The sequence below is a fragment of the Lissotriton vulgaris genome, chromosome 10, assembly GCF_964263255.1.
Source record: "Lissotriton vulgaris chromosome 10, aLisVul1.2, whole genome shotgun sequence".
NCBI classification, from domain to species: domain Eukaryota; kingdom Metazoa; phylum Chordata; class Amphibia; order Caudata; family Salamandridae; genus Lissotriton; species Lissotriton vulgaris.
The window spans coordinates 28,404,688-28,425,381 of record NC_141698.1 but is presented as its reverse complement, the minus strand read 5'-3'; the positions used below and the strand labels follow the sequence as shown (position 1 = coordinate 28,425,381).

General features: G+C 48.6%; 1 protein-coding gene across 2 annotated transcripts in view; it reads left to right on the top strand.

The window, feature by feature from the left end:
* PTPN18 (protein tyrosine phosphatase non-receptor type 18) overlaps window positions 1-20,694 on the top strand; it is a 237,907-nt gene that overhangs the window by 188,033 nt on the left and 29,180 nt on the right. For both annotated transcript variants that reach the window (XM_086940321.1, XM_086940322.1), the window contains exon 12: window positions 15,606-15,694. In XM_086940321.1, coding sequence (XP_086796447.1) covers window positions 15,606-15,694 — 89 coding nt within the window. The remainder of the gene's footprint in view (window positions 1-15,605; window positions 15,695-20,694) is intronic.

The following is a 20,694-nucleotide window of genomic DNA, read 5'->3' as shown; positions in this document are numbered from 1 at the left end:
AACGGGAGAGCGGCACTAGAATAGTGGATGGGAGGAGAAATGGATGCTCTGGTTGGGATTCAGGGACTCTCTGAGCCGGTTCAAGGATAGCCCCCTCGCCCCCCTCCCAGTGTCTGGAATGCCAATGATTGGGTGGAGGTCACGGGTTCTAAAAAGATTTGGTTTTGGAGGTGAAAATAGCTTTTGAATCATGTGCGCACACTTCTCTGGGGTGTTCAAGGTGAATGTGCGTTTTATTTCAAATGTGTTAACACGCATGCCATTCTTGGCCTGGGAGCGACTAACAGAAAGAAAGACACAGGGAAATAAGCGGAAACAAACACTTCGCGTGCTTTCAGCCTCCGTGGAGAAATGTGTAGCGTGGAGCCTGCGTGATGGGGGCTGCGGGGACTCTCTGGCATCACTGATGAGCCCACGCCGGCAAGAATTACGGAAGGCTGTGCAATTATGTCCCGTCTGCTGCCTGCTCCTTCTGCCCTATTAGCTCAAACGTGCCTTTAGTTGTTCAGTCACAAATCCAAAATGCAATCAATCAGCCCTGCCCCGAGCCTTCACGCTAAAGCTGCATGCCACATACCTGCACCTCCGTCAGCAGCCGGTCGCTTCCGGAGGGGGTCTTTAGAGAGTCCTCTTCATAGAGCCCTGGGCCGCCCCCTCAGGCCCCCAGCTGCACTGGTTTGAGCTGGGTGAAAACGGGAGGCTCCTCCTGGTGCATTCCCGGGTAGAGACGCTGCGCGCCCAGCTGGGAGGACATGCTCAGCACGGCGCTAGTGGCCATGGGGAGTGCAGGCTGTGCGAGCTGCAGGACGGGGTGTAGTGGGGCTGCTGCTTGTGCGCTCTGGCTCCCGCTCCGTACCTGCGATCCTGTGCTTGTCTTCTGTCTGGGCCGGGCTGCCTCCGCCTTACTCCCCGGCCATTGCGAGCTCTGTTGCAGTAATGCAGCAGCAGGGGCGAGGACTCCGCAACTTCTTGGTGCGGCGGTCGTCGCGAAATGGCATAAAGAAAATCGCCGCCATTTTCAGATTCGGGGGCGTGTTTTGCTGGTATGAGTGACAGACAACGTCACTGTCTAAAGAACAGCAAAACTTACGCCCCCAAATCCGAAAAAGACGGAGCTTCTTTGGAGGGACGGCTCTCTCCTCCAATGGCTGGCCTACGTTTAGGAAGCCAGCCAATGGAGGACAGACTAGGACAGAGGCGGGTTTAAGCTGCCACACTAAACAACAATAATTCTCCGGACTTCCGGTCTTGGCCTACGGCCAAGCCCTATGGTCCCTCGACCTAAAAAGGAGACAGCCACCCGGCAAACGAATGCGCTTCACAGAATGTAATATTCCGGCTGCAATTTTGCTCAAGGGGCAGACATGAGAGCCTCTACAGGGTGTTCGCGGGGCCATGACCATTGGTGGTACCAAAAGTCTGCCCACATGATGGGCTATGGGTGCATTTGCGTGGCACCCACCTAGAAGTCTGTCCAGAGCGAGGTTCCGGAGGTGCGGAGGGGTTGTCCGCCTGCTGAAGGTTGGGTCTTCTCGGTGGCAAGCTCGGTGGGGCTCTGCTGCTCCCCTGGTGGGTGGGTGAGTGATGGTGACACCCCAGCACAGGCGCCCCCCGCTTTACCACATTCATTTTGTGTGTGACAAGTTGTCCCACAGGAACTGACTGGCTGCGTCTCTTGGGTTGAGTCAGTCTTAAGAAACTCACCACTTTACAGCAAAACTCCGGGGCTTTACCTCAAACACCCTTTTGAAACATTGTCAGGGGATAATTATGTGGTTGTGTTTTGCGCACAGGAAACAGTTTAAAATGAAACACGAGGTTTCGCCATTTTCATGACCTGAATTGTTAACATCTCAGAATTCAAATGATCCGGCGTCTGATGGCCGACCATACTTTATGTATCCTATGCTTTGTTGCACTGTTTATTTATCTGGAAGTTATTGTCAGTTGTTATGTGTCTCCTTGGCATGGTACGGTACCGTGTGTTAGAGGCGCGTGTATAGCGCTTATCGCTCTTCTTCCCACTATCTGTAGAAAAGAACCAGCACCCGCCCAGGCCCCGCCTCTCTAGCCAGCACTTAGAAACACTGTCAAAGCTGCAAGCGCTACCCACGGAAGGGGCATATTGCATTATGGACGCAGATTTGAAGCAAGGGGGAGGGGAGGGGGGGAGGGGACAACTCGCCTCCTGGAAGGGGTTTAAAATATTCCTTCATACAGCAGCGAATACTCCTTCCTGGCAGCCTTTGTGGGGGGCTGCACAGCCTCCCTCCGGTCAGGGTAAGGGCTGCGTCACTTTCAGCACTTTACACGGTCATACTCCCCTTCGAGCCCCCGAAGCACTTGATGGGCATCTAGTCTATAGGACTATAATGCTCCTGTAATACGGAGGACAGACTCACCGTCTGTCTGTGACAGAGTAACCCATCCGCCAAACTCTAAATCAGCTCAGCGGTTATTAAATGGTGCAACAGGTACAAGTGCAGGCCTCAGGAGCTCTGTAACAGGTGTCCTCCAGCAGGGCAGAAAGGCTGCTTCCAGGGCTCGTGAAGTCCATGCCAGGAGGGCACCGTGCCGCCTCTAACCTGTCGGAGCCGCTATGGCAGGTAGAGCATCACAGTGAGTTGGGGTGGAGCGGGAAATGAGGAAACTGGCATGGCTACAGGTGCTTTACAGGCAAGGTGTTGATGCAATGTGGAAAGCATATGGCATGCAAGTGTACTTACTGCCAGCTTGTAAGGCACTGTAAACATTGAAATGGATGCTTTACATACTGCGCAATGTCAAGGGTGAGTGCCATGCGCATGTCCACATTGTCCTGTATGTATGTCCTGTATGTAAAGCATTATGGCCGAAGGAAACCATTCAGTGCTTTACATATAGGCTAGGCTTCTTCAACGAGTAGCTCGTGGGCTACTGGTAACTCTCCACCTATTTGAAAGTAGACTCTCGTGTGTGCAGCCCAGCCTGCTAAACTAGAAGCGTTTGCTTGGTTGAATTAATATATGTATCCCAAAATTGAAAACTGTGTATTCAAGCGCAAAATGTGTGTATTTTCAGAACTCACCTGAAGTCTGGAGATAACATTTTTGAATTTCTCGAAAAAGCTGGTAGTTGAGTGCTAAATCATGTGGTGTGAAGAACTATTACTAATATTATTAACTTAGTACCCGGGTATTGAAGTTATGGTTGTTATGTATTTTCCAGGGAGAGGCATTCTACATTTTTTACATTACTGCTGGCAACCACGCCTGATGCACCGAGGTGATCACTGCTGGTAATCAACACGATTATGATGGTCGTTAATGCAATCTTATCTGATGTACAACACACATATTAGGAGCTCATGGTGGTTTTCATTGAACATAAGTAGCTCTTACTACAGAAAAGGTTGGAGACCCCTGGTTTAATGAGTGATTCTTTACATTTATCAACGGGCAGTGTGTCCCATGCAATAAATCTTGGAAATGGGATATAAAGTAAATTAGTCAGGCATTGAGTGTGACGGGGTTAAAATACACATATGCCATCAAAGCAAGGTCTGCCTCAAAAACTGTCTACAAATAGGCAATGTATTTCTAAAGTAAAATTCATTTTGTGTTGTGTTTTATAACATTTTACTTTCTCACTACTAGCTGTTTGTGGGCAGATCTTTTTGGCTGGCGGGCTGTGCCAATGCTTGACTGTGGTTTTTTGGCTATTTGTGGGCTGATTTCATCGGCTGGTGGGCTGGTTTTTATTGTTAATTTTTCTGATATTGCCAAACATTGCGTGCTGCAAGCACAAATAGACTAGTCTTCAAACCTTGAAAAACACCTCCTACTATTCAAAATTTCTTTGCATTACAGTTTAAACCTAATTTGCAAATGTTGCCCACTTTTTAGCTATTAGATTTGGCGTGGGGGGTCTCTCTAACAAATTCTAGAGTTGCTTAGGGTTTAGTAGCTCACGACAATTTTCATGGACCAGAAGTAGCTCTCACTACACAAAAGTTTGGAGAACCCATGTGCATGGGGATGGAACTTTACATATAGGGCAAAGTAAAAATGTGTGTGGTGATGGAAGTTTACATACAGGGCAATGTTGAACTGTGCATGGTGATGGAACTTTGCAAATAGGGTAATGTACAAATGTGCATCGTGGTGGAACTTTACATACAGGGCAAGGTAGAAATGTGCATGGTGATGGAACGTTACGTAGAGGGCAATGTGTAAATATAAATATGCATGATGATGGAACTTTACATATAGCGGAATGTGTAAATGTTCATGGTGATGGACCTTGACATAAAAGGCAATGTGGAAATGTGCATGGTAATGTAACTTTGCATATAGAGCAATGTAGAAATATACATTGTGATGGAACTATACATATGGGCAATGTGGGTAAGAGCATGGTGATGGAACTTTACATATAAGAAAATGTGTAAATGTACAAGTTTATGGAGCTTTACAAATAGGGCAATGTAGAAATGAGCATGGTGATAGACCTTTACATTGAGTGCAATATATATATGGGCATGGTTATTGAACATTATTAATAGGGCAATGCAGAAATGTGCATGGCGATAGAACTTTACATATAAGGTGTGATGAAAATGTGCACGGAGGTGGAACTTTACAAATAAGGCAGTGTGAAAATGTGCATGGTGATGGAACTTTACAAATAGGGCAATATAAGATATGTGCATGTTGATTTACATGTAGGGCAAACAAGTGAATACCTGCTTTTTTTTCGATTTGGAAGACTGAGTGCCTGCTCTTCTATGATTTGGAAGGCTGAATACCCGCAATACAGCGTTGTGATTGGTAGGCACTCAGGCTCTCCTGACCAATCACAATGCTGCAATGCAGCGTTGTGATTGGTTTTGAGCGTCCTGGTTTCGATGCTCAACCAGGGGATGGGGGCCATAGCGGAGGAACCGCTACTGCCTTAAAGAGTACCCAGGGGCACATCCATGGCGAAACAGACAAAGGCGGGGGTACAATATCGTCAAGCCGAGGCTGCTGTCTGTGGCGGGGTGGAAGGTTGCCCATAGGGTGTTTTTATAAAGGAGGTCGGCGGCAATGGTGAAGGGGAGCAAGCGGAGTCCCAAACAAGAAACCGTGGTCTGAGAGGGCTCCAGGGGGCAGTGAAGGAGGCAGGGGTCCTCCTAAAAGCGGACAATGGGCATTCTGAGGGGCAAACAAGAGCAGAAAACCAAGACTGACTGAGTACTTCCACAGACTACCCAAGGGATGTGTCTGGGCTGTCATAAATCCTGCCAACCGCACCGCTCAAGACCGGTCTGGGTGACTGCGAGAACCTCACCCCCAGCACGGCCACACAGAGCGGTGCAACAATACACCAGGCCGCCCCAAACGCTAAATAGGATGATGCTTTTGTCACCATCAAGTTGTCCTCGAGATCCATTGACTGCTCAGGAAGTGGAGAACGCTACAAACCTGTGCCAGCAGTGCCAGATACCAAAGGCCCAAAACAGCTGAGGATGGAGGTGACAACGGCAGAGGTACATGCGGAGATGCAGAGGAGGAACAAATGGAACCCATGGGCTTTGACCCAAAAGGTCAGGACAGCGGCAGGCAGGTGTTCTAGACAGCTCTCAAGGGCAATGTCAGGCTGATCAAGATACCACCAAATTGGGTCCTAGCATGCGAGCGGCAGTTTGTGCCAAAGAACACCCAGACAAGCAGGAAGAGCACCAAAGCCTAAGTCACCACACAACAGTGACAACCCGAGAACCAGGATACAGGAACCCCTAAAATCAAACAAAGGAGAGCAGCTAACTAGGAATCACACTTTGACACTTAGCCAAAAAGGAGGCGGCCCACCCAGAAAACTAATGCACTTCACAGAAAGTAATATTTCGGCAGCAATTTTGGTGAAGGGGCAGACATGACAACCACTACAGGGTGTGGGCTGGTCCATGACCATAGTGCCAATATCGGCAACAAACCCAACCCGCAAACACAGCAATACCATAATAAAGAACACACATGACACATTAGTTGTTGAAGAAAAAATTGCTGCAGGTTTATTTTGCATAAGAAATATGGCAACATGGTGGGTCAACTTATGGGCGATCCAAGGGCAGGCAGCCCCTCTGCTGCTTGCCCACCTGATGAGCCAAATTGCACCACGGCATAACCTATCGGAGCTCACCATTTTGGGGGATTACCCCTTACATCCTGTGGACCATTAGTCCAGCCATTTACGTACGCCCCTTGAAGGGTGGAGCGTATCCAGGCAAGCCCCCAGTTGCTCAGGTTTACAACCACCCAAAGGAGTAACTGGCGCCATCGTTCCTCCAGGGTCCTGCCGTAAGGACTTCCTAGGGCTATATGGCATTTGCACCCTTCTTCAGGTCCTGAAGAGGGTGCCCCTAGGAACCATTCAGCCTCTGAATCGCCCTGTAACTCCACCTGCAACACAAAATAACAAGCTAATGGCCTTCCTACCCTAGACACCCATCCAGCCGACACGCCGGGTAAGCGGTAGGGAGGGAGATGGCGTGGAACCTCGGAGTGAAAAGATCGCCGGATGGGCGGAGGAGATAAATATACCTGGCCCTGCCCAGTTGGAGCACCTGAACCCCAGAGGTCCAGAAACTAGCCGGTTGGGTTTGTGCCTAATGTGGCACTATGGTAGCCGCCCTCCAATTGGGGCCCCTGCGTGGGCGGCGAGCAGTCCTCATTGTGCCAATATCGGCAACACACACAACCCGCAAATACAGCAATAACATAATAAAGAACACACATGACACATTCATTGTTGGAGAAAACATTGCGGCAGGTTTATTTTGCATAAGAAATATGCCAACATGATTGGTCAACTTATGGGCGATCCTATGCTGCCCTGCCCACCTGATGAGCCAAATTGCACTGTGGCATAACTAATCGGTGCAAACCATTTTGGGGGATTACCCCTTACATCCGGTGGACCACCAGTCCACCCATGTAGTCACTCCCCTTGAGGAGGTGGAGTGTATCCAGGCAAGCCCCCGATTGCTCAGGTTTACAACCGCCCGAAGGAGTAACGGGGCGCCGACGTTCCTCCAGGTCCTATCGTAAAGACTTCCTGGGACTATTTGGCATTTGCACCCTTCTTCTGGTCCTAAAGAGGCTACCCCTATGTACCATTTAGCCTCTGGATCGCCCTGTAACTCGGCCACAGCTCTGGGTGTGGCACCATCATACCCAGGGCCCTCCACCAAGGTAGGCATTCTTGCTTGCACCCTGCTGATTCTACACCACGAGAGAAAACCACTTCCAAACAATCACACGTTGGACCGCACTGCTATAATCCTCCTGCATTCAATTAATAAACCTGCTTATCACACAAATAAAAAATCCTAAACTCTACATTAGCATTTAACTCCTTCGCTGCGGCGGCTATTCCGCCGCAGCGCTAACTGTCGCGGGCGGGCGCGCGGCTCACCTGCGCTGGTGACGGAACCGTTCCGTCACGGCTCGCGGGTGAGCTGTGCTTGTGACGGAACGGTTCCGTCATGGCCCCGCCCGCTTAATGAAACCAGGCGCGAAATCAGCGCCGCACAGGCGCGGCGGCTGGGCAGTGACGCAACCGTTCCGTCATGAGCACAGCCCACCTGAGGGGCGTGACGGAACGGTTCCGTCAGTAGCGTCGAACGGGTTAAAACTCATCCCACAGCTTGATATATACATGTCTCCCTTCAGCCTCTCTCTAAAATCTAACATCACCCTCCCACTATTATGACCACCCTTGGTGTGAGACTCATAGGTTTCACCCCAAGAACCTACTGGTTACATTCTCAAACCCTACAAGATTCCCCCACCTATTGCACGCACTCCAAACACTCAAGCTACATACATACACACACCATCTATAACCACGTCTACACCTTGATGTATATCATCCACCCACATCACACCTATAGGCTCCACTGAGTCATCTTCGACACCACACACCCACATCAAATGTCCAATAAGTAGATTACACAAACACATACACATGCCACACACTTAGAGCACAACCCAACACGTACACCCACAAAACTATCCCGTCACGTCCACTCATACCATTCACATGAACATGACACACTCGTCCAACACCCATTAACACTTAGCTCCTCTCCACTCCCCTACAGTATCTCTACACCAGTCAGTGAGTCCTACACCGACCCCACCAATTTGACACCACTACACCTCATTAACTCCGGCGCACCCTACAACCCCATGCCTCCTGCATACCTGCTCACTGGTACGAGTTCCATTCAATTAGTAAAGCAACGTGTTTTATTTAGAGCGCTTAGAAACCTAGATGTGTCGTGTGAAGCGCTATATATTTTTTTTGTTTTACAGCGTTAATGGTACTGCTAAGTACGCCGCACACCGTTAAACTCCTATGCAGTACAACGCCGACCTCTCACGCCCGTTCCAAGCACCACACAGCATCCACACAAAGCCCTGCCTGCACACCTCACCCGCCGCACACCCTCTTCTAGCGGCTACTGACCTGCTGCAGCATCGAAGCGCTGGCAGCCCCAGCCGGTTCATTGTTGAGTGGAGGGTGGTGTGTGTGTTTGTGCGTGTGTGGTTCCAGCACAGACTGCTGAGCGCAAAAGAGGTGTGTGGCGATGCGAGGTCTGTGCTGCTCTGCTCTTTATGTGTGTGTGGGGGGGGGCGGTAGCAGGGAGGCGGGGCGCTGTCTCGTTGAATCAACGGGAGAGCGGCGCTAGAATAGTGGATGGGAGGAGAAATGGATGCTCTGGTTGGGATTCAGGGACTCTCTGCGCGGGTTCAAGGACAGCCCCCACACCCCCCTCCCAGTGTCTGGAATGCCAATGATTGGGTGGGGGCGGACAGTGTAGCGTCTGGAATGTCCCAGGATGAGGGGGCAGTGTAGGTTATGAAATGCCAGGATGGAGGGTCCGGTCAGTGTTGAATCTGATACGACACAACCTGGGGTCAATGCAGTGCACTGAATGCCAGAATTTGGTGGCGTAAGTATGCTCTGGACCACACAAAGCCAAGCCTGTGTCTTTGATACCAGTGCCGGGGGGCTAGGGGTCTTCAGTGTTCAGATCCGAGGGCGTGGTGTGGATCTGGGGTCACGGGTTCTAAAAAGATTTGGTTTTGGAGGTGAAAATAGCTTTTGAATCATGTGCGCACACTTCTCTGGGGTGTTCAAGGTGAATGCGCGTTTTATTTCAAATGTGTTAACACGCATGCCATTCTCGGCCTGGGAGCGACTAACAGAAAGAAAGACACAGGGAAATAAGCGGAAACAAACACTTTGCGTGCTTTCAGCCTCCGTGGAGAAATGTGTAGCGTGGAGCCTGCGTGATGGGGGCTGCGGGGACTCTCTGGCATCACTGATGAGCCCACGCCGGCAAGAATTACGGAAGGCTGTGCAATTATGTCCCGTCTGCTGCCTGCTCCTTCCGCTCTATTAGCTCAAACGCGCCTTTAATTGTTAAGTCACAAATCCAAAATGCAATCAATCAGCCCTGCCCCGAGCCTTCACGCTAAAGCTGCATGCCACATACCTGCACCTCCGTCAGCAGCCGGTCGCTTCCGGAGGGGGTCTTTAGAGAGTCCTCTTCATAGAGCCCTGGGCCGCCCCCGCGGGCCCCCAGCTGCACTGGTTTGAGCTGGGTGAAAACGGGAGGCTCCTCCTGGTGCATTCCCGGGTAGAGACGCTGCGCGCCCAGCTGGGAGGACATGCTCAGCACGGCGCTAGTGGCCATGGGGAGTGCAGGCTGTGCGAGCTGCAGGACGGGGTGTATGGGGCTGCTGCTTGTGCGCTCTGGCTCCCGCTCCGAACCTGCGATCCTGTGCTTGTCTTCTGTCTGGGCCGGGCTGCCTCCGCCTTACTCCCAGGCCATTGCGAGCTCTGTTGCAGTAATGCAGCAGCAGGGGCGAGGACTCCGCAACTTCTTGGTGCGGCGGTCGTCGCGAAATGGCATAAAGAAAATCGCCGCCATTTTCAGATTCGGGGGCGTGTTTTGCTGGTATGAGTGACAGACAACGTCACTGTCTAAAGAACAGCAAAACTTACGCCCCCAAATCCGAAAAAGACGGAGCTTCTTTGGAGGGACGGCTCTCTCCTCCAATGGCTGGCCTCCGTTTAGGAAGCCAGCCAATGGAGGACAGACTAGGACAGAGGCGGGTTTAAGCTGCCACACTAAACAACAATAATTCTCCGGACTTCCGGTCTTGGCCTACGGCCTACGGCCAAGCCCTATGGTCCCTCGACCTAAAAAGGAGATAGCCACCCGGCAAACGAATGCGCTTCACAGAATGTAATATTCCGGCTGCAATTTTGCTCAAGGGGCAGACATGAGAGCCTCTACAGGGTGTTCGCGGGGCCATGACCATTGGTGGTACCAAAAGTCTGCCCACATGATGGGCTATGGGTGCATTTGCGTGGCACCTACCTAGAAGTCTGTCCAGAGTGAGGTTCCGGAGGTGCGGAGAGGTTGTCCGCCTGCTGAAGGTTGGGTCTTCTCGGTGGCCAGCTCGGTGGGGCTCTGCTGCTCCCCTGGTGGGTGGGTGAGTGATGGTGACACCCCAGCACAGGCGCCCCCCGCTTTACCACATTCATTTTGTGTGTGACAAATTGTCCCACAGGAACTGACTGGCTGCGTCTCTTGGGTTGAGTCAGTCTTAAGAAACTCACCACTTTACAGCAAAACTCCGGGGCTTTACCTCAAACACCCTTTTGAAACATGTACAGGGGATAATTATGTGGTTGTGTTTTGCGCACAGGAAACAGTTTAAAATGAAACACGAGGTTTCGCCATTTTCATGACCTGAATTGTTAACATCTCAGAATTCAAATGATACAGCGTCTGATGGCCGACCATACTTTACGTATTCTATGCTTTGTTGCTCTGTTTATTTATCTGGAAGTTATTGTCAGGTGCTCTGTGTCTCCTTGGCATGGTACGGTACGGTGTGTTAGAGGCGCGTGTATAGCGCTTATCGCTCTTCTTCCCACTATCTGTAGAAAAGAACCAGCACCCGCCCAGGCCCCGCCTCTCTAGCCAGCACTTAGAAACACTGTCAAAGCTGCAAGCGCTACCCACGGAAGGGGCATATTGCATTATGGACGCAGATTTGAAGCAGGGGGGAGGGGACAACTCGCCTCCTGGAAGGGGTTTAAAATATTCCTTCATACAGCAGCGAATACTCCTTCCTGGCAGCCTTTGTGGGGGGCTGCACAGCCTCCCTCCGGTCAGGGTAAGGGCTGCGTCACTTTCAGCACTTTACACAGTCATTCTCCCCTTCGAGCCCCCGAAGCACTTGATGGGCATCTAGTCTATAGGACTATAATGCTCCTGTAATACGGAGGACAGACTAACCGTCATGTCTGTGACAGAGTAACCCATCCGCCAAACTCTAAATCAGCTCAGCGGTTATTAAATGATGCAACAGGTACAAGTGCATCATGCACGCGAGGCCCGCCTCCTCCAATAGGCGGCCCGCTTGCGCAGGCCTCAGGAGCTCTGTAACAGGTGTCCTCCAGCAGGGCAGAAAGGCTGCTTCCAGGGCTCGTGAAGTCCATGCCAGGAGGGCACGGTGCCGCCTCTAACCTGTCGGAGCCGCTATGGCAGGTAGAGCATCACAGTGAGTTGGGGTGGAGCGGGAAATGAGGAAACTGGCATGGCTACAGGTGCTTTACAGGCAAGGTGTTGATGCAGTGTGGAAAGCATATGGCATGCAAGTGTACTTACTGCCAGCTTGTAAGGCACTGTAAACATTGGAATGGATGGTTTACATACTGTGCAATGTCAAGGGTGAGTGCCATGTGCATGTCCGCATTGTCCTGTATGTATGTCCTGAATGTAAAGCATTATGGCCGAAGGAAACCATTCAGTGCTTTACATATAGGCGAGGCTTCTTCGAGTAGCTCGTGGGCTACGGGTAACTCTCCACCTATTTGAAAGTAGACTCTCGTGTGTGCAGCCCAGCCTGCTAAACTAGAAGCGTTTGCTTGGTTGAATTAATATATGTATCCCAAAATTGAAAACTGTGTATTCAAGCGCAAAATGTGTGTATTTTCAGAACTCACCTGAAGTCTGGAGATAACATTTTTGAATTTCTCGAAAAAGCTGGTAGTGGAGTGCTAAATCATGTGGTGTGAAGAACTATTACTAATATTATTAACTTAGTACCCGGGTATTGAAGTTATGGTTGTTATGTATTTTCCAGGGAGAGGCATTCTACGTTTTTAAAACATTTTTTACATTACTGCTGGCAACCTAGCCTGATGCACCGAGGTGATCACTGCTGGTCATCAACACAATTATGTTGGTCATTAATGCAATCTTATCTAATGTACAACACACATATTAGGAGCTCATGGTGGTTTTCATTGAACATAAGTAGCTCTTACTACAGAAAAGGTTGGAGACCCCTGGTTTAATGAGTGATTCTTTACATTTGTCAACGGGCAGTGTGTCCCATGCAATAAATCTTAGAAATGGGATATAAAGTAAATTAGTCAGGCATTTAGTGCGACGGGGTTAAAATACACATATGCCATCAAAGCAAGGTCTGCCTCAAAAACTGTCTACAAATAGGCAATGTATTTCTAAAGTAAAATTCATTTTGTGTTGTGTCTTATAACATTTTACTTTCTCACTACTAGCTGTTTGTGGGCAGATCTTTTTGGCTGGCGGGCTGTGCCAATGCTTGACTGTGGTTTTTTGGCTATTTGTGGGCTGATTTCATCGGCTGGTGGGCTGGTTTTTATTGTTATTTTTCTGATATTGCCAAACATTGCGTGCTGCAAGCACAAATAGACTAGTCTTCAAACCTTGAAAAACACCTCCTACTATTCAAAATGTCTTTGCATTACAGTTTAAACCTAATTTGCAAATGTTGCCCACTTTTTAGCTATTAGATTTGGCGTGGGGTGTCTCTCTAACAAATTCTAGAGTTGCTTAGGGTTTAGTAGCTCACGACAGTTTTGATGGACCAGAAGTAGCTCTCACTACACAAAAGTTTGGAGAACCCATGTGCATGGTGATGGAACTTTACATATAGGGCAAAGTAAAAATGTGTGTGGTGATGGAAGTTTACATACAGGGCAATGTTGAACTGTGCATGGTGATGGAACTTTGCAAATAGGGTAATGTACAAATGTGCATCGTGGTGGAACTTTACATACAGGGCAAGGTAGAAATGTGCATGGTGATGGAACGTTACGTAGAGGGCAATGTGTAAATATAAATATGCATGATGATGGAACTTTACATATAGCGGAATGTGTAAATGTTCATGGTGATGGACCTTGACATAAAAGGCAATGTGGAAATGTGCATGGTAATGTAACTTTGCATATAGAGCAATGTAGAAATGTGTGTGGTGATGCAACTTTACATACAGTGCAATGTGTACATGTTCATGGTCATGGGACTTTACATACAGGGCAATGTAGAAATGTGTATTGATGGAGTGTGAAAATATGCATGGTAATGGAACTTTACATATAGTGCAAGGAGTAAATCTGCATGGTGATGAAACTTTACATATAGTGCAATGTGAAAATGAAAATGGTAAATATAGGCCAATGTAAAAAAAATGTGCATGGTGATGGAACTTCACATACGAGGCAAATTGAAAATGTGCATGGTGGTGGAACTTCACATACGAGGTAAATTGAAAATATGCATGGTGGTGGAACTTTACATATAGTGCAATGTAGAAATGTGCATGGTGATGGAACTTTACATATAGTGCAATGTAGAAATGTGCATGGTGGTGGAACTTTACATATAGTGCAATGTAGAAATGTGCATGGTGATGGACCTTTACATATAGTGCAATGTAGAAATGTGCATGGTGGTGGAACTTTACATATAGTGCAATGTAGAAATGTGCTTGGTGATGGAACTTTACATATAGTGCAATGTAGAAATGTGCATGGTGATGGAACTTTACATATAGTGCAATGTAGAAATGTGCATGGTGATGGAACTTTACATATAGTGCAATGTAGAAATGTGCATGGTGATGGAACTTTACATATAGTGCAATGTGAAAATATGAATGATGATGGATCTTTACATATGGGGCAATGCAGAAATATACATTGTGATGGAACTATACATATGGGCAATGTGGGTAAGAGCATGGTGATGGAACTTTACATATAAGGCAATGTGTAAATGTACAAGTTTATGGAGCTTTACAAATAGGGCAATGTAGAAATGAGCATGGTGATAGAACTTTACATTGAGTGCAATATATATATGGGCATGGTTATTGACCATTATTAATAGGGCAATGCAGAAATGTGCATGGTGATAGAACTTTACATATAAGGTGCGGTGAAAATGTGCACGGAGATGGAACTATACAAATAGGGCAATATAGGATATGTGCATGTTGATTTACATGTAGGGCAAACAAGTGAATACCTGCACTTTTTTCGATTTGGAAGACTGAGTGCCTGCTCTTCTATGATTTGGAAGGCTGAATACCTGCATTTTTTTATTTGGAAGACTCAGTGCCTGCACTTTTTGATTTTAAAAGGCTTGAGTACCTGTACGTCTCAGCAGAGATGCAATACTTTTATTGGGCGAGTACTGGTTCTTCTCTGTATCAAGCAGGTACTCTGCTATAGTGAGTACCTGCACTTCTAGGTTTTCCTCTCAAGCGCTGAGTAAGAACCAGTGAGTGTGGCGACCCCTGAGTTGCTGCAAGGCATAAGGTATTAAACAGGCAGCAGCAAACTCACAATGTCGATTCATTCATGCGCCAGGTCACTCACCAATTCATCCATCCAGTCACTTGGTCATCCATCCATTCATCCACACACTAATTTTCGCACCCAACCACACTATGGGCCCGATTCACAGAACTAACTTAAGACAAAATCCTAAACTTACTACCATTTTGGTATTCACAGAAGGCACTTACTCATTTTGGTATTCACAGAAGGCACTTACTCATTTCGGCATTCACAGAAGTTAGGAGTCCTAACTTTAAGACTCCTAAATGCCTTCGTGAATACCGAAAGTCTTAAAAATAGGATTTTTCTCAGTTTAGAAGTCCTAACTTTACTACTCCTAAACGGAGAAAAATCCTAACTTTAAGACTTTCGGTATTCACGAAGGCAATTAGGAGTCCTAAAGTTAGGACTCCTAACTTCTGTGAATACCAAAATGGTAGTAAGTTTAGGATTTTGTCTTAAGTTAGTTCTGTGAATCTGGCCCTCAATTAATAAAGAAGCACTTTCAATTATTAAAAAAAACAGACCTATTGGCCTTGTCGGGGCTTGTTTTTAGAGTTAATTTCGCCTTATTAAAATGAAAATTGCTGCCCTGAGTCTGGGCGCGGTTCGCGCTGAACAAAAACAGGAAATAAATATTATAGAACGTCACAATATATGTATTTCTTGTCTGCCGGGGTATGGACTCTCTTTAGACAGATAGTGCGGTCATCTCCAGACCTCCGGGCCTCAAGGGGTTAAGAGCGCCGCCCCGGGGGTGAAAGCAGAAGTGGGCAGGGGCAGCACTTCCGGAACGCGCGGGGCAGGAAGCACCGACTGTCTTGTGATGCTACTGACAGACAGACTGACTGACTCTGAGCTGCTTGTGTCCTCTCTGTGCACAGAGCAAGAGCGCCCAGCTGTACGATGACGTGGGCTCCCTGAAGGCCGAGCTGCGGACCCTGCCCCCGGCCAAGAGGGGGAGCTACTCCAGGTAAGAGCAGAGGTCTACTCTCGGGGGTCTTGGGGGGCAGCAGCGCAGGCGGTGCCTCGTGGGCCCTGGTGCAAGCAAGGAGATGCCACCCCGGCTGCTGTGTGAGTGATAAAATACAGCAATGATCAGGGTTCAGAGGACCTTCAGGCTTCTAGGCCTCGGTGCCACTGCACCTGCTGCACCAATGGAAGCTATGTCTATGTGATGGACTCAGGACAAGGGTCCCTCCCGACACAGCAGGTACAACACACACACACACACACACACACACACACTCAGCCAAGCTTCTGTCTCACAGACTCGCACACACACACACAGCAGGTACAACACACAGACAAACACACACACAGCAGATACCACACACACATACAGCCAAGCTTCTCTCAGACACACACACACAGCAGATACAACACACACACACAGCCAAGCTTCTGTCTCAGACACAGACACACATAGCAGATACAACACACACAAACGCACACAGCCAAGCTTCTGTCTCACAGACACACACACACCGCAGGTACAACACACACACACAGCCAAGCTTCTGTCTCAGACACACACAGACACAGCAGATACAACACACACAAACACACACACACAGCCAAGCTTCTGTCTCACAGACACACACACACCGCAGGTACAACACACACAAACACACACACACACACACACACATACACAGCCAGGCTTCTGTCTCACAGACACCCACACGCACAAACATACACACACACAGCCAAGCTTATGTCTCACACACACAGCAGGTACAACACACAGACACAGCCAATCTTCTGTCACATAGGCACACACACACAGCAGGTACAACACACACACACACAAACACAAACACAGTCAAGCTTCTGTCTCACAGACACACACACACAGCAGATACAACACACACACACACACAACCAAGCTTCTGTCTCACAGACACACACACACAGCAGGTACAACACAAACACACACCCAGCCAAGCTTCTGTCTCACACATATACACACCCAGCAGATACAACACACACAGCCAAGAGTCGTCTGTCACAGTGACACACACACACAGCAGGTACAACACACACACACACAAACACTCACACAGCCAAGCTTCGGTCACACTGACACACACACAGGACAAAGGCCCTACACACACAATAGGTGCATCAGCACGAAAATACCCCACACACAGAGTAGGTTCAACAAACACAGAGCACCTATAACATCATGTGATATATACACACACACAAGATACAACACCTGCAAGCCTCTCTGACACACACCAAATACACACAAGCAGCAGCAGTGCAAGCCTCTCTCATACACACACAGAGGCATAATGCAGGCCTAAACACAATGAATATCTGTGATATATGTGAGACTAAAGGCCCCTCATCACATTCTGCAGCGGGCCCCATCATTTTGTGTTACGCCACTGCGCACACACAGAGCAGGTACAGCAGCACAAGCTTCCCTCTCACACAGAGCAATACAGCGGCAGCAGCTACGCGAGGCACCATAACATCAAGAACGGGGTGAGCACAAGCTACTGAAGTGCAAGCTTCCCTCACACACAGAACAATACAGCGGCTGTAGCCAGACAAGCTTCCCACACAGAACAATACAGAGGCTGTAGCTAGGCAAGCTTCCCTCACACGCAGAACGATACAGCCGCTGTAGCTGGGCAAGCTTCCCTCACACACAGAGCAGTACTGCGGCTGTAGGTAGGCAAGCTTCCCTCACGCACAGAACAATACAGCGGCTGTAGCTGGGCAAGCTTCCCTCACACACAGAACAATACAGAGGCTGTAGCCAGACAAGATTCCCTCACACACAGAACAATACAGCGGCTGTAGCTAGGCAAGCTTCCCTCACACACAGAACAATACAGCGACTGTAGCTAGGCAAACTTCCCGAACACAGAGAACAATACAGCAGCAGCAGCTAAGTGAGGCACCATAACATCAAGAACGGGGTGAGCACAAGCTACTGAAGTGCAAGCTTCCCTCACACACAGAACAATACAGCGGCTGTAGCCAGACAAGCTTCCCACACAGAACAATACAGAGGCTGTAGCTAGGCAAGCTTCCCTCACACGCAGAACAATACAGCCGCTGTACCTGGGCAAGCTTCCCTCACACACAGAGCAGTACTGCGGCTGTAGGTAGGCAAGCTTCCCTCACGCACAGAACAATACAGCGGCTGTAGCTGGGCAAGCTTCCCTCACACACAGAACAATACAGAGGCTGTAGCCAGACAAGATTCCCTCACACACAGAACAATACAGCGGCTGTAGCTAGGCAAGCTTCCCTCACACACAGAACAATACAGCGACTGTAGCTAGGCAAACTTCCCGAACACAGAGAACAATACAGCAGCAGCAGCTAAGTGAGGCACCATAACATCAAGAACGGGGTGAGCACAAGCTACTGAAGTGCAAGCTTCCCTCACACACAGAACAATACAGCGGCTGTAGCCAGACAAGCTTCCCGCACACACAGAACAATACAGAGGCTGTAGCTAGGCAAGCTTCCTTCACACACAGAACAATACAGCCGCTGTAGCTAGGCAAGCTTCCCTCACACACAGAGCAGTACTGCGGCTGTAGGTAGGCAAGCTTCCCTCACACACAGAACAATACAGCGGCTGTAGCTGGGCAAGCTTCCCTCACACACAAAACAATACAGAGGCTGTAGCCAGACAAGCTTCCCTCACACACAGAACAATACAGCGGCTGTAGCTAGGCAAGCTTCCCTCACACACAGAAAAATACAGCGACTGTAGCTAGGAAAACTTCCCGAACACAGAGAACAATACAGCAGCAGCAGCTAAGCGAGGCACCATAACATCAAGACCGGGGAGAGCACAAGCTACTAAACACCAAACTTCCCTCACACACAACAGCACAGCGGCTGTAGCTAGGCAAGCTTCCCTCACACACAGAACAATACAGCGGCTGTAGCCAGACAAGCTTCCCGCACACACAGAACACTACAGCAGCTGTAGCTAGGCAAGCTTCCCTCACACACACAACAATACAGCAGCAGCTAAGCAAGGCACCATAACATCCAAAACAGTAGAGCATAAGCTACTAAAGAGCAAGCTTCCCTCACCTCACACATCTGCATCTAGACAAGCTTCCCTCACACACCGAACAATATGGCAGAAGGTAGGCAAGGCACTATATCATCCAGAACAGGTAGATCGTGAGCTAAAAAAGTAAGCTTCCCCCACACAGCTGTAGCTAGGCAAGCTTCCCACACCCACGGAACATTACAGCGGCAGCTAAGCTAGGCACCAGAACATCCAGAACAGGAAGAGCACGAGCTCCCCTCACACACATAGAACTGAGAAAGGGAACTGGCACGTACACCCCACACATAGGAGGGTACAGCCGACAGCAGGGTCACAAGCTTATGACACATTCTGAACAGCGAAAGCAGACAACAGCAGTGCAGCCTTCCTCACTAGCCACAGGCTTAAGTACACAAAGAACCAGTACAGCATAGAAAGCTGCAGTGCAACATTCCACACACACACATAATTACACACATACCCAGTACAGCACAAACAGCAACAGCGTAACATTGAACACACTGACAGACCAGGTGCAGCACAGGCAGCAGCAGTGCAGCCTTCCTCACTAACCACAGGCATAAGTACACTAAGACCCAGTACAGCATAGAAAGTAGCAGTGCAACATTCCACGGACACACATAGAACGGGCACAGAACAGATAGCAGCAGTGCAACCTTCCTACACCAACCACACACATAATTACACACATGCCCAGCACAACACAAACAGCAGCAGTGCAATACTGAACACACACGCAGACCAGGTACAGCACAGGCAGCAGCAGTGCAACATTGCACATACAAAACAGGTACAGCACAGGCAGCAGCAGTGCAACATTTCACACACCGATGCAACAGAGGCTGCAGCAGAAATGCAACATTCCACACAGACATGCACAAACACTGACAGAACAGATACAGCGCAGGCAGCAGAAGTGCAACATTCCACACACAGAGGCACAAACAATCACAGAACCGGTACAGCGCAGGCAGCAGAAGTGCAACATTCCACACACAGAGGCACAAACAATCACAGAACCGGTACAGCACAGGCAGCAGCAGTGTAACATTCTGCACACACAGAACATGTACAGCACAGGCAGTGTCGTGTAGTTCCTATAAAACCTATACAGGATCTGTGCGTTCGGACAGCGTACACTGTAGGATTAGTGTCGGACTGATTCTGAACACCCCCAACGAGTATGTTGGCCTTTTTGTATCTGCTAGCTCACAGTGCCACTAGAATCTCCACTCACCAAGGAGAGAATAGTTCTCGGCAACCCTCAAACACGACAACCCTGATCCCTCAGGATCGTGGAAACAATATACCAGTCCCTCGTGCTTACTTAGTCTGTCTTGGAGAGATACACAGAATGAGCAGGCTAAGCGTTTTCAATAAGTATTTATTGAACAGTTGTTATTCTGGTGTAAAATAGATGAGTTGCAGTGAAGTCGGTGAAGACGTGGTTATGTGTGGGTTCTCCGTGATGAATGGGGGTGACTGCAGCTCGACGGTGGTGTGACTGTGGCTTGGACTAGTCATCGTACGGTTCCTGTGTGGGTTTCCTAGAGGGTCTCTGTGAAGCTATTTTGTTCTCTATTAAGATTATGAAAATTGTCAGATACACTTCACTGAAAAGGAGGGTCAGGCCAACAAAGGATTAAACATTTTCCAGAGCAGCAGCTGAAAATGGCCCTTTTTCAATTTATGATTTTAAGTAAAATTACACTATTGGAAAAGAAGAGCTATCCTTCAACCCACAAGGAACCGTGGTAATTAATCATTATTGGAAACAATGGTTCTCTCTCAGAGGTATCATTTAGTGCACATTTTTCGCAATATAGCGCCCAGACGCTGCTGGCACTCAATGTAAACCATAGCAGAAGAAACACAAAATGAACACCATAAAAAAAAAATACGAAAATATATTCAAG